Source organism: Habropoda laboriosa, unplaced genomic scaffold (genome assembly GCF_001263275.1).
Source record: "Habropoda laboriosa isolate 0110345459 unplaced genomic scaffold, ASM126327v1 scaffold22, whole genome shotgun sequence".
Taxonomy (NCBI): domain Eukaryota; kingdom Metazoa; phylum Arthropoda; class Insecta; order Hymenoptera; family Apidae; genus Habropoda; species Habropoda laboriosa.
Window position 1 is genome coordinate 8,728,046 of NW_017100261.1, and position 15,130 is coordinate 8,743,175.

The window sequence follows — 15,130 nt, forward strand, 5'->3', positions numbered from 1 at the left end:
TTCTCATTCTCTCTTTCTTTCACCGGTGCAAAACGTAATTTCCTGTTCGAGAACTTGTTTTATATAAACGTTTACTCAGAGGACAATAGACCTAACAATCCATCGAATTCCATGATTAACTGGAAAAAATGTATTTCTCGGAGAAACACGAAACTCCCTATACATCTTTATTTATTTATTTATTTTTTTCGTTTTAATACTTACGCGAATATCTCTTACACGTTTCTTTTCTCATACGTTCTTTCTTTCTTTTTTTTTGCTTTTTTTCTCTTTTTTGTTAAATTACTGCTGTGTTTCTCTTCGATAGAGTCTCGCGCGCGCGCTTATTACAAGTTTTACAATTACAAATCGCCAGTGATTCGGAAAATAGTTGCGCGAAGCTGAGCGCACGCTATGCGTTTAAGCGTTCCATCGTTACACCTGACTTGTGAGAACCTTAATTTATGCGAAATTTCGACCTCTCAGACTAAAAATCCACAGGGTTACATCGACAAAAATCGAAGCTTGTCACGACACTGAACATTCAACGAAGGTGGGCGCGTGGGGGGGAGCAATTTGGTTTAACAGCAATCTTCTAGACAACGATTTCCGAAAAATTTTCCTTAGTTCGCCAAAAATTTTCAAAGCTAAATTTACAACACCGTTTCTCCTCCTCTTACATGTTTTCTCTTCTCTCCTGCTCGCATACGCCAGGAAAAACCCTCTGAGAGATCGCAACAACGTTTAAGCGTGAATTCCTTTTACATTCGATCGTACTTCATTCCACCTCCACCAACAACCACCACCATCACCATCACCACTACCGCACACTACCATCGTCTTCATTCATTAGATCTATTTCACACTGAGCGAACGATACTGCGCGTCGTTTCTCTGCGAATCTGCCCGAACACATGTGTATGTATACGTGTGTGTGGGTTCACGGTTCCAATGTCCTCGCACCATTTTCTTTTTTCCCACATCTCTGTCGTTTGAACATTACGCCATACGATTAATATAATATACCTAAACGTGGTGTACGCGTTGTAACTGTTCTCTCGCTCTCATTTTCTTTCTCTTCATCCCTCTTCGAATAATTAGTCGAATAATAATTCGTGATAGTTCCGCACGATACGCACAATATAATTCATTTCTTCAACGTTCGAATATAATATCACACTGAGCCGGCTGTGTGCTGTTTTTGTGTTTTTTGTTTTTTTTTTCTTTTTTTGCGAGTGTGTGTCCATCGTCTTATATCTGAGAATGTTCGGCCTTTGCAGTCCACGGGGGTGGCCCAAATTACTTTCGTCACGCGTTCCACAAGGATGCATCGTGGAGGACTGATTTCCACGATGCAACTATCGAATATCGCCACATGATCGCCCGTGGTGACTGTGTGCGTAGAAAGTTCGAATTGGGACACTGTCTCGGTTCTCGGGGGTTTCCTCTCGGTCTCGATACGTCTCGACGCGTATTTATGGAACACCTGTGGCGCCCAGCGTCCCTCGATCCTGGCTAGTAGCATTTCCGGGTGCACGTGCACTTGCGCACCACGTCGACGTCCTTCGTGTACCTCATCCCGTCCGTGCACATCAGTCGAACCTGTGATTTGTTAAGGATTTCGTTATAAATTTAGGGGACCATTTTGTGAGAATTGTTAGAGTAGATTTTTAGTTGAAAGTAGGGAGAGTCATACTATGAGCACAATTAACCCTTTGCACTCCATTAGCGATATTTATGATATACACTCTAGCTATGTATATTCAGATTCGTTAGTGATTCAATTAAATTTAGGAAATAATTTTGCACAAATAGCTAAAGTAGAGTTTTAATTGGAAAAGCGAGCATTGTTATCCCTTTGCACTCAACCCTATTCAAGTTTTATTTGTGTTAAAATAAAGCAAAGTAACAAAAAGAATAAAAATAAATAGCTTCGTGAATATTTATAATCTTTTGTTTTCAAAAAATTTTTAATTTACAAATGGTACACACTGTATGTCTACTTAAATTATGGTACTCCTATAGGACCAAGAATTAGATAATTTTATTGAATTAATTGACGAGGATCATAAAATCTTCATCTTGAAGGTTTTGCATATGAAAACTTGTAGTGTCTAAATTTTTTCAATTAAAAGGGTAAAATATTAATTTTTGTAAATAATATTTAAGAAATTTACTTAACAACATATGCAAAAAATAATATTTGACACATGTGAAAAATAATATTTGATCATTTTCCATAAATATTCTTACTTTCGTACATGTCTGACCATAGCTTGGGTTGTATTACTGCCGGCGGAATATATTACGATTTTACTACTTTAAATTTACTAAACAACCAGTTTACCAAAATATCAGACAGACGCTAATATTTCACTTAATTATATCATACCTTGCGCCGTTTTGTCTTCCGTGGCAGGCAGCAGGAGTTGCCACAACTACCCCAACACTTGGCAAGCTTCACTGGTCGTCGACTCCGACATCCGTTCTCGCTGTAATACTCTCTAGTGTGCTCTTTGCGGCACGTCGGTGCTGCAATGAGAACAAAAATTGTATATTACCTTTTTACAGTTTTTTATTTCATTTCTATTATTACTTTCTCCCATAAAATTATCTACCGTATATTAGTCATCGTCTCTCACAAGCTACTTAAATTGAAGACTGAACATAGAAAAGGCTATAAGTATTCATAACAAAAATTAAAAAAGAAAAACAATTTTTCAGTTACCAAAATATTATTCGTTACTATTTAAAACCTATCAAAACTTACTTTTTACATCTACCACAATATTTACATAATTTTATAATATTTGTATTTTAATATTTTAAAGCCTTATTAATCGACAATAACGAAAAGTTTTATACATAAGGAAAGATAAAAGTTCAATGGTATTTAAAACTTTCCTACGTCGAACTTTCAATTGATAATGTAATTCTGATAAATTTATTTAATTTATTCATAAATCTTCGTACCTTTCTCGCAATACCGTCCTTGCCATCCAGTCTGACACCGGCACGTGTATCCATTTCCAATCGGCGATGGCACACATTGCGAACCCTTTCTGCATTCGTGTCCCGCGCATGGATCGGAAATTATCGTGCCAGGTCCAGTCATGACGATGTCTGTAATAAAAAAAAAAAAATGCAAATTAGCAGCGTTTCATCGTTCGAAGCGTTACACAATATCAGGCATTTGCGTCTATTGTAACACGATAGAAGGTCGATGAGAAAGATGAGTGGTTAGACGTGTACCGGAATGTTCGTGAGCCATATTCTCTTGTGGCATCGATTCCTCGTTGCTGCCGCTGTTGCCCATAATTCCTTCCGCTTCCACGACGTCTCGCGCCTCGTCAGCTTCTTCCTCGTTCGACATGCATCCAGGAGTTACGCGATGCTTCTTCGCCGCGTTGCTGAAGTCTACCAATTTGTGATTGATCCACATCTCAGAGATGCAGCCTGGTAAGGCAGAGAAAAGAGCTTAATTGAGCTGGGAATTTTGAATTTTGGTAGTTTAATGCATTCAACGGCACTCAATTTTTTGACTCAATGGTTCAGTTGTCTAAGTTCACTGGAATTTGTTTTTCTTCGCATTCCAGTGATTGACATAATAGCTGATTTGTTTAGCTGATATGCAGCCTGGTAAAGGGAAAAAAAGATTAATTAAGCTAGGAATTTTCAATTTAGAAATTTTTTGTTCTTACATTTTTGACTTAACACTTAAGTTATTTGGGTTCACTATACTCAGTCATACGAGATTTCATAGGTTACTTGACTCATTTAAATTTACTATAATCAACGTTAAATCTATTCTGTGAGTTTTACTTCAATTGAATCATTCAAAAGTACTCCAATTTAATTGTCAAACCTATAGAATCAATTTCTCAATTTATACAAAAAATAAATACCTATAATTTTCAACACGACTCACCTTGGAAGCTAGTGATGTTCCTCAGGTGAAACTCCGTGAAGGCAACATTGGCAACTTCTGGCGCGACTCCGCCGACGTACATAGGCATGACGAGTTTCAGGTACTCCTTGGGACCTTCGTTAATAATGCTCCTAGCAGGACCACGGTCGACCCTCATCGTGAAGTTCTTCTTGATCGCGAGAAGCTCAGCCACGTGAGGTTTGCCATCGGCGACCATTTCGTAACTGTACATTGTCGAGGTTGGGTAGTTACCCACATCGTACGAGACTCTAACACGGCCGTTGAATAACTCGACGGCGATGTGGTCGCCATTTTGACCGTCGTAGAGGAGGACCCCATTTTCTTGCGTGGTCGTAAAGACGATGGTCACGTTCGCTTCGGGCCTCGTGCGTAGTGGCTCCAGCTCGACCAGCGAGCTGTTGTCCACGAAGCTCAAACTCGTCAGGTACTCGCATCGTTTTCCTTCGAATAGATTCAGATATTTAGTCATCGATCATCTTCTTCGTTGTTGGCACGGTGAGACGATATACATTTTTTTAAAATTTTTCTCTTTTGAGGGATATTTAAGAACTCGTCGATTTTGCAAAAATGTATTCTGCGTTTATGAAAAATAGAGTAGGTGTGGGGAAACCTACGAGTTGGTGTAGGTTTGTTTTTCTTATTAACCAGTATATCTTCTTTGTACAAAATTAGTTAAATGGAGAAAGCAAAAATTAGTTGCATACGACATTCAATTGTCTATCTGAATTTCATACAACATTAAACCAATTATTTATACATATTCTTTACTATTATCTAGTAAAAGAAAATTATGTCTATACTTCTACGATAAACAAAATTACAAATTTGCATTAAATTCTACTTAAACGTACATTTAATAGCGATCATTCGATGTGAAAGGGTTAAAATTGTATTTTACTACATAACAGTTTTTTACTTCAGTTTCATTTTACATTTTTCAGTTTTTAACGCAACGTGGCTCGATTTAACTACAATACATTGAAATTGAGATTCTAATAGTAGTGTTGAAATGAACTGCACAGTGAAAGATTCGTAGAATGGATAAAAATGGAGAAGGAAGGGAAGAAGGTTCATAGATATTTTTCTAATGTCTCGGATCCAATTAAAAGTTAATTAGATTAATTAAAACGAGTAAAGTAATGGAACGAATTACTCACCGGTGTAGCCGGGGTGGCACTGGCAAAGATAGTCCGCGGCGGAAGCGGGAGCTGGTTGGAAGCATGCACCGTGGTGACAGTCATGGTGTGCACATGGGCTAGTCTGTGGATAAAGCATGGCTGTCGAGGGTGCAGTCTCGCAATATCTCCCTGAGTATTCCGCCGCGCACTTACACTCGTAATTGTTTATGCCGTCGATGCAAGTAGCACCGTTCTGAAAAATGTCGAATGTTAAAAAATTATCATATGTTGAAAACAGATCTCTGAAAATTTAGAATATACAATGGTATAAATGGCAATATCGAAATTATTATATTTTAAATATTATTCAAATTTTAATTGTTCAAATAAATTATCACATCTTGAATATTATTCAAATTTCGGTACTGCCAATTTATTCAATATGTAAATTTCACGCCTTCAAAGATATAAAAAAAAATGATAGCAATTAATGGATGAAATATTACTCCAGTATATTCTCTTTTATTTTAAACACCAATGGAAATAAAAAAATGCAATTACAAGTTTTTACTATTATTCGATATTGAAGTATGTAAACAAACTAAAGGAAACTCGCAACAGATCAGAAAATTGAAAAAATCACTTCAAGCAAAATTTCACCTGCCGCAACCTTTAACCCTTCCACAGTTTATCCCGTGTGAGACTCAGGTAAAGCGTCTATGTAGTACTTAACTGTTAAGCTCAAGAGAGACTCTTAGGCAGAAAGTTAGAACGAGACAAGATATCATTGTCATAACTATAAATTAAAAATGATCACTCACGACGTAATTATTAGAAGAATACCTGTGAAATATAAATTTTTCTGATCGCAATTCACAATTTTATTACACCGTTAAAGGGTACATACATATATACCATGAATTCGAATTTAACGTAATTTTCAAAGGATAACAAAGAAGTACAAGCAATTCCTCAGAATTACCTAGACTTCTCAAATTTTCAAAAAGATCAATCAAATACCTGGCACATATGATCAATGCAGTCATCCAGGTTGGTGGAACAATTAAGGCCGGTGAAGCCGATTGGGCATTCGCAGCTATAGTGGGTCCCGTGGTCGACGCATCGACCCCCGTTCTCGCAGGGGTCGTGCCCTTTTGTGCAAAAGGGTATCTTCTCCTCGCAGTACTCGCCCATGAATCCTGGGGTGCAGTCGCATCTGTAGGCTTGTACGAGGTCGATGCACGTTGCGTTATTGGCGCACTTGTTATTCTCACAGTCGTCGACGTTGTTCTCGCATCGAAGTCCCTTGTACCCGGGGGCGCAGTCGCAACTGTCACACACCGACTGATCGTCAATCGAGACATTGACCATGATCTTTGGTCGCGGTATATCCGCCAATCGATTTTGACACACGTAATCAACATATCGATCAACACATTTTTCTTAATCATACAGAGAACATTTTCTAGAAATTTTTCCTCAAATTTCAATTTTTACCTTCCCGGATGGAGTGTAAATAATTGTTACCGCTTGAGACTTTTAGGTGTAAATTTTGTCCGCTAGGAATTTCATCTGAACAAGAGTTTCGACGCTTTTGCGACCTGGATTGCTTGAATTGTTAATCGAGGATTCTGAGTTTGAGCTGTGTTCAATAATTTTTTATTTTTTATTTTCTGTCAGAATTGTAAACTATTGTAGGATATTTCTGGTAGTTTGGAGCCATGTCTCGCACCCTCGCGAGGAATGTGTTAAACGTGAATAATTTTCAAGTTTCACTGTAACACTTGGAATATCTTCTAATACGTAGATTTACCACCAGAAAAAACGTTAGAAGTTGAATTATAATGTTTCAAGCGAATAAAAGATGTAATTAAGTAGTTTTTCAAAAATGCAATTCTCAAAAATTTCATGTTTTCCACAGTTTTATTCATATTCGCCTTATTCAAGTCACCAGTCACAGATATTTTTCATTTTTTCAGCTGAATAATTAAAAAACTGAGAGAAGTGTGTTTCAGGTAGTATTGAATTGATAGATTGCGGATAAAGTGAATGAAAGTGATTTATTTTCCAGAAATATCGCGATTAATTTCAGGTAGATTTGATTAAAATCGTTTTCGAAGGTTTTCGAATAGGTGAATTTCTGAGTTCACTGGAATCTTTCAGCGAAAAGAACCACTGAATCATAATCGTTTCGTCGATACATTGTTACGTGTGCCTGCTACTCTTCGGGGCTCACGTGCAGAGGTCCCGTTTTATTTATTCATACAACAGTGCACGCTTTTTGTACGTGCAATTTACTGCTACTGAAACTACATTCCATACTCTACTTATACGTTAAACAGCGCCTTTACAATGCAAATACGCTTCTCCGTGTAGTTTTCAAAATATTCTACATGTTCCAGCGCACATTTTCCTGGAACCTTTTTAAAAAAATATCGACTCGTACTCGTATATGTTCACAATGGTTGACTCGTACTACTGAATATTAAAATGCACTCCCATCGAACTAGGTTCCTTATTAAATTTCTTCGATTATCGAAGCAATACGCTACCAGATAACTCAGTAGATAACTCAAAGCTACTTTTCCGCCTAATACAATAGTACTTTGTCGTGCACGTCTACTCAATTTTGTCCAATACTACTGTCCTTCGTATGTAGAAGGTTGAAAAGAAATTGTTCGAGCTACAGCAAATGCACAGATTCAAACTCGTGATCATATGTCTGTAGCAGAATTCTAATCCAACCGGAAACCTTTAAACCAATTTTCTTTTATTTAGCAACAAATTAGAGGAAAAAAAAGCAATTACTTTAGAAAGTTCGATCGTGTAGATATTCTTGGAGGTGAGAAAAAAATTGAGAAAAAAATTCTACGTAGAAGAAATGATTAAAAGTTCGATTAGAATTCGTCGCAGACGTCGTTTCTAAGGGCACCACTGAACGAGCACATAGAAATCAGACCCGAACGAGCTGGCCAAAAGTGTCTAACTACGAATTAGTCGGGACGTTTAATACCTGAATCTTCCTTCCTCCAATACTTTGCAAGTCCCCGTGTTCCGGCAAGGATTTCCATAGCACGCGTCAATTTTATTTTCGCACCTGTCCCCGTGATATCCTGGCGCGCACTTGCAACGGAACTTCCGGTCTGGGAGCGCCTCACAAAATCCTCCGTTCTGACATGGCGAGGTGTAGCACAGGTCGCACTTTGCCAGGACTTCGGCTGGCTGTTGGCTGGCTGCGCGGAAGAAAGGTCTACGATTAATGAGCAATTTTAGTACCCCACTGTGACAACGGGCCAAAAAACCATGAACTAAACAGACTGCGTCACGGGCCAGTGAGAAATCAAAAACATCTGCACGTGCGGAGTATATGATCGATCGTTTAGCAACAGCGGCCAGTTCATCGTGAAATTGGCAAATTTCTTGTCGAAAAGTATAACAGTTCGGTGTAGGTTTGTCACGTTTATGAAAAGATTGTGATCGTCCTCACTTTCCTTTTTTTCAAACTGAATGGACATTTTTATGTAGGTTTTTTTTATATGTGTTTGTAAATTTTAAGACAGTTGAAAGATCGAATTTGAACAAATTTACAAAGTAAAATCGTTTCCTCGGGAAATTAAAAATACAGGAAATGCAGTTCCTCGAAGAATTCTTTTTTTGCAATAAAGTGATCTGAATCATTAGATCCTTCAGAATCCGTTTTGAAAATTTAGAAAAATCTGATCGAGGTAATTGAAAACTTTGACGCGAGAACCAGTCACCTCCGTAAATGAAGATTTTTCGGAAATTGAAAAAACTTCTCCAATAATCAGGAATTTAATTTTTCTCACTTATTTACTTATAAATTCGTTTGTATCTATTTATAAATCTTTCAAAAAGAGTTCCAAGATAAAACACAATGATTTTCACATCCTTTACGGTAACTGTACTAGTAACTGGTAAAATTAAAATAAAACTATTAATAAAATATTGGTAAAATGTGAAAAACTGTAGATGACCAACTTTGCACCAAAACAAAGCACAGTGTTTTCCAATTTCTCTACAGCAACTATACCAATGGTGAAACTCGCAGAAATGTAGGTGACTAATTTTTCCACCAAAGTTTTCAATTGTTCAACCATCAGAACTGGCCACTTTTGCCACGATCGCGATATCTGTCGAGGAAATACATACTTTGACATTGGAATGCGGTCGCAGGTGTTGTCAGGAGTAGCTTGTCCCTCATCGCTGGAGGCTCCATGCAGCTAGCGATACCGGCCTCGACGTAATCCTTCTTCACCCATTCGGCCAGCCATCGCATGCTGCAGTCGCAGTAGAGCGGGTTCGACCCAAGAGCGCTATAAACACACCGGCTTGTGAATTATCGTCACCGGGAAAAGCGGTGTGTTCGTCACGGTAACGAAAGAGGGAAGGAAGAGAGATACTCACAGGTGGGTTATAGATTTAAGATCCTCGAACGCGCCCTCAGGGATCACCGATATGTCGTTACCATGCAGCGACCTGGTGTAAATCGGAATTTTAAATGAACGTTATCGAATCACGAGGACTTTTTTTTTTATCCCGTTACGTCGATTTTACGAACCGTGAATTTAACAATGTTCGCGAGTTTTCGGTATTAAGTCAAATGTATAGTCGGTGGAAGCGATATAGCGAAAGGAAGCGTGCATTATTCGTGAGTTGATGTTTTCAATTTTTCATTTAAGACACACGGTGCACAACTAATCGTCCAATAAGTGTAATTTTATTTAATTATTTTCATTCATTTTCTATATCGCGTTATCCTTTCTATTGTTACAAAGGGCGCGAGTTACAGCATTGTAAATAATAGGAAACTTAATTTCACGCACCAAGGAAGTAACTTAAAAAAATAAATAAAATTGATCATTTGGGGCACATCAAGTTGAGAAAAATGTGAACTTTGAGGAGTTAAGCCTTCAGTTGCCTTCAGTTCTGTCCAATAATTATCTCCGTATTGAATGATTATGGCAGACAAATTTAAAAAAAAAAGTCTCAATCTTCTTATCTCCCTCGAATTGCTATTTTAACGCTCAGACTACGCGCACTTTGACGTCTGATTTTACGATCTCACTGTATCGCTTCCATCGAGTATACATTAGAGATTACCAACGCGACGATGAGAACTCCACCGTTCGTTTTATTCTCATACGAACGAACGAGTAAAATATTTATGTTCCTTTTCTTTTTTTTAAGTATATAGTGTACTATATTCCTAATAAAAAAATGTACATCGACCGAGTGGTAGGTACGTTTCGTTATAACGAATTCATGAAAATCTAACATTTTCAGTCTTATCGCCTCTAACGTAGCGGAACTCCTTAAATGAAGTACGAATATCTTATAACTGCAATATTGCCGCGAAATTAATGTGACGTTAATACCAGTATATCGTGTTAAACCGTGGTGTAATATTACACTGCGACAATGGGGTAATGATGAAGTGTACAGGTAGCATTAACATAATCTAAATGGAGGATTAAATTCACACCAGCCACGATACTCCTCGTTGTTCATTGGAAATAAGACGATAAAAACAAAAAAACGCGCGTAAAACACGTACCCGCTATTGATATTATTAATGTATTGTTATTACGTACTATTAATATTTCACCGCAGTACCCGTACAAATACGTACTATTAATAGACATTATTAATTAGTAAACGTATATTATTAAACAGTACAGCGGCGGAGTTTGCACTTGGCCAAATTATTATTTGCTAATATAATACGATCAATTTCCACCCTTGAAATCGCTAATTTCGAATAAATTCGTAATATCGACCCCTCCCCCTGATAAATTGTTCCGTTCATGGGTTTACGTGCACGCAAGTGATTTAACGAATTAATTACAATAATTACGGCTCATAAAGAACCGTCGTTTCTCAAATTGTCCGCATAAAGAAATTAATAACGCAATCAACGAAATAAACGTATGACGATAAATCAAAGACCTATGTGACCGATAAAACGGCCACGCTTTCGCTCGTTAATTTAACACAGATTGTTTCTACGGGCATCATCGCTCTCATTTATTCCATTATCGAACATTAATGTATGCCCTCGGTACCATCGATTGTTCTATCAACCGCGTGCGACTTGCATTCACAATTTTAGCAAAAAAAAAAAAAAAAGAAGAGAAACACGCAACGCACCGCGTTTCGGTCAGAAATCGCGGTACACTTTTATCAGGAAGAAAAATGTCCCTCTTTTGTTTTGCCCCCTTTAACACACGTCATATCGAGCAATTCTTTCTGCATAATTTATGAAACACATTTGGAATATTCAACGCGTGAAACGAACGTATAAATCCACGCATTGTCCGTGGACAGAAATTATGCAATTCCAAACTCACATTATTCGCAGCGATTTCAGGCCGGCTAGGGCGTTGCGTTGGATACACTGCAGCTTATTGTAGCTGATAATTCTGCGAACACAAAGATCATAGGCTAGATTTTTCGGATATCTCGGAAAAAATTAAGTTTTTAGTAGAAGATCGAAAATTTCAAATTCAATACCCTCTCATTTTCTGGCAACCTCTAGAAATGGTAAAAACACGTTCTCGAAAGTGCTCCTTTTATGTAAAAAGAGACTAAGTTACATGAAAATTATTGCAAAAATATGCTGCATCGAGCAAGAAAACTTAAATGAATTTTTCTTGAAAATTTCAGATACAATTTTCTCTCATTTTCTAGCAACCTTTATAAATGGTAAAAACACGTCCTCGAAGATGCTCCTTTTATGTAAAAAGAAATTAAGTTACATGAAAATTATTGCAAAAATATGCTGCACCGAGCAAAACAAAGTTAAACAAATTTTTTATTATCAAACACTTTATATTTAAAATTTTCGACTTATTCGCGAGAATAATTTCACAGACACCAGCTGTGCGAGGTGAATTCGTTCTCAGAAAAATAAAAGTGTAAAACATTTCTGGAATTCTCGAAACGCATGCAAACTCTCCGTTATCAAGATGTAACAGTGGCATGATGTCGCCTGTCCATCGTAAAAACGCGACTCTATTAAGGAAGTCGAGGTGTCCACTTACAGGTGGGACAACTTGGTGAGGTTCCTGAAGGTGTCGTTCGACAGCATTCCGATCTGATTGTTGCTCAGGTCTCTGAAAAGCAAAACAAACGAAAAAAAAAGAAGTGAAATAATGAGAATCAGGTTTTTTCCCATTGAATCTCGACAGGTACGACGAGGTTACACGTGTATTTTATTTACAGTCTAGTGAGAATCCTCAGGTGGTTCAGCCTCTCTGGCTGGATCGTCTTGATGTCGTTCACGTCTAAATACAGCTCGGTGGTTTCCGGCGGAATCCCACGTGGAATCTCTGTAAGCTGAGACCTCGAACACCTCACCACTGACCCGGCGCAATTACATTGGGGTGGACAGTAATCGTCTCCTAGGCAACCCACGCTGTCGTCTGCGGTTCGTAAAGTTGACGATGGATCGTTAATCTTAGGATCAATTCGGATGATCGAAAGAACAGGGTGGGGACAAGTGTTCTAGGTCACTTTGCACCAAGAAACTTTCGATTTTCTTTACTAGTTTCGTTAATAGTGGATCGAACAGTTTGTAAGGATTCTTTTCTTTTTTTTTTTTAAGGATGTTTCCATTGTTTCTTTTTCTTCGTTTATTTAATTAAAATTGAGCCAAAGAGTGGGATTTCATTGGTAATAATTTTTAAGCAGGTTCACATTGCTTCAGGCAATTGGGAAAATATTAATTCGTTTCTTCTTCTTTATCCATGCTTCGAATATACAGGGTGTCCAGTAAAAATCCCTCTTTTCACCAAAAAAATCTCATTTTCTGATTGTAAACTCCAAACAGCAAACTTTCTGCAAACTCCACTTAGGGTCACTAATAATAACGTATAATTTTTTTCAACTATGATTATCGAACACCCTATACACTAGAAAACGCATTTTTCCGAGGATTAAGAAGAACGTGAGATACAGTTACGTTTAGACATATAGCAGAGAAACGTACTGTTGCATTTGAACTCGTGATGCGGTATATCTTTGACGACCGCGTCTTTCAATCGTGGTGGATCGTGACAGTGCCCCACCACGCCAGACATGTCGCGTCTCCTCAGCCATCCGGCGAACCACGCGAGATGACAATTACACGACAAAGGATTGCCTTGCATGTTGCTGAAAATGCGAAGCAATTTATTAGACTGTCATTAATTATGCGCACGGAAGCACGGAATATATTTTAACGGTGTAGAAAGAGAAGGAGGAGGAGGAGTAGGTTGAGGGAATTAGGGAAGTCGGCGGCAAAACGCAGTGAAAACGCGTTCAGACACGTAATAATTAATGAATCTATATCATTGTCTCATTAATATTGATGAACCGTAATTCATATAATTATTCTATAATACTATCCGGATGAAATATTCATGTTGTAATATGGCGTGTGCGTCTCGTAACGGAAGGTTGAAACGTTGCCGGATCATTATTAATCTCTGCATTTTAACTTCGACGCAATTTTCGCCAGTTATCTTTGCCCCGGCGATTTATTTAAACGATTAATAACTGATTGACTTCGTTGATATTCGAGGATGTACAAATTGGTGTTAACAGGAGTTTGCGAATTATCTTGTTCTAATTCATTCATGCAATTGTTAATTAGGCTGATAGAAATTTAAAAAAAATCGAGTATATCCATTACTTTATATTGCATAGGTTTACGTTACAATAAAATGTATGCAAATTAGTCAGAAATTGAATTGACAAATGGAGTAAAGAAAAGGAAAGTTTAAATGTCTCGAAACGAGAAATATATGATTTAGGCGATTAGAATGATGGAAGAATGGAATTTTGTCGAAATTGAGATATTCAACGAGTTTCAAAATTTTATGATAGGGGAAAGAAAATTAGAATATATGATTTAGGCGGTCAGAATGATGGAAAAATGGAATTTTGTCGAAATTGAGATACTCGACGAGTTTCAAAATTTTATGATAGGGGAAAGAAAATTAGAATGTATGATTTAGGCGATTAGAATGATGGAAAAATGGAATTTTATCGAAATTGAGATATTCAACGAGTTTCAAAATTTTACGACATGGGAAACAAAATTCAATAACCCTTTTCACATTCGCTGGAAATCGATTTCACGTTTACAAATGACGGCGGAGCGAGGCTAGTAAAAAAGCTGGATCGTTCGAAAGGATACTTACATAGTGCGTATGTGCGTCAATCCGTCGAACGAGCCTTGCATAACGCAGGTTATAGCGTTCCCGTGCAGGTTCCTGCGAAAATGATGTTCGAAGGGTATATAGTAACCCGGGTGATACCGTTTTATGAAGAGACATAAAAGTTTCTACTCACAGGGTCTTAAGATTCGTCAGGCCCGTGAACATCTTGTTGTGAACTTCCCTCAGCCTGTTCTCCGACAAGAGTCTGCGAAACGAGGGCTCGTTATTGCACGGGACAACGGACGCGGCGTAAACTTTCGAAATATTAAAAGGAAAAAAGGGCTCCCTTTATGCGCCGGTGGGAATCGATGCTGCTCGTACGCGTCGTTGCATCGTTCAAACAATGGAAAATTCTCATGGAAATTATTATTGCATCGCGTAAAAATCTGTGCACCGTGGTCAACTTTCGATAGGAATTGAACGTTCTTGCACTGCTCTAGCCGAGTATCGCGTGTTATTCGATCAGAAATTTCCCATCGGAGGAAATTTAAGTAAATTAGAATATTCGAAGTTTTTCTTTATTTGTCTGGAAAATTAGTAGATATGGTAAAAATTATTTAAGCAAATTAGAATATTTGGAAGCTTCTTTTTTTATCTGTTGGAAAATTAGTAGATACGATAAAAATTATTTAACCCTTGACGCAAATATCACAAGAGAAACAGGAGGGTGTAAGGTTTGATTCAAATATTTTTAGACGCTACATTTTTTTAGATATTTAGATGAAGTTATCAGAGTAGCTAGAAATATTCCATATCTAACGGTATCGGCCGGATTTTCTTCGAAGGTATTTCTTCGAGTGTGAATCGAATCGGCTGAAATTAAAAGGGTTAAAGAAAATAATAAGACACTGGTGTATTGTTAG

At 37.7% G+C, this 15,130-nt stretch overlaps 1 protein-coding gene across 1 annotated transcript in view; it reads right to left on the reverse strand.

The window, feature by feature from the left end:
• Nucleotides 1-1,252: 1,252 nt before the first annotated feature.
• Nucleotides 1,253-15,130, reverse strand: part of LOC108572657 (protein slit) — a 34,609-nt gene continuing 20,731 nt past the window's right edge. The window contains exons 15-30 of the mRNA XM_017934919.1: nt 14,401-14,472; nt 14,250-14,321; nt 13,055-13,218; nt 12,287-12,488; nt 12,108-12,179; nt 11,415-11,486; nt 9,472-9,543; nt 9,217-9,380; nt 8,060-8,279; nt 6,067-6,376; nt 5,086-5,299; nt 3,908-4,369; nt 3,232-3,435; nt 2,953-3,102; nt 2,372-2,511; nt 1,253-1,581 (exon numbers count right to left, since the gene is read on the reverse strand). Of these exons, the coding sequence (XP_017790408.1) occupies nt 1,495-1,581; nt 2,372-2,511; nt 2,953-3,102; nt 3,232-3,435; nt 3,908-4,369; nt 5,086-5,299; nt 6,067-6,376; nt 8,060-8,279; nt 9,217-9,380; nt 9,472-9,543; nt 11,415-11,486; nt 12,108-12,179; nt 12,287-12,488; nt 13,055-13,218; nt 14,250-14,321; nt 14,401-14,472 (2,677 nt within the window). The 3' untranslated portion in view covers nt 1,253-1,494. The remainder of the gene's footprint in view (nt 1,582-2,371; nt 2,512-2,952; nt 3,103-3,231; nt 3,436-3,907; nt 4,370-5,085; nt 5,300-6,066; nt 6,377-8,059; nt 8,280-9,216; nt 9,381-9,471; nt 9,544-11,414; nt 11,487-12,107; nt 12,180-12,286; nt 12,489-13,054; nt 13,219-14,249; nt 14,322-14,400; nt 14,473-15,130) is intronic.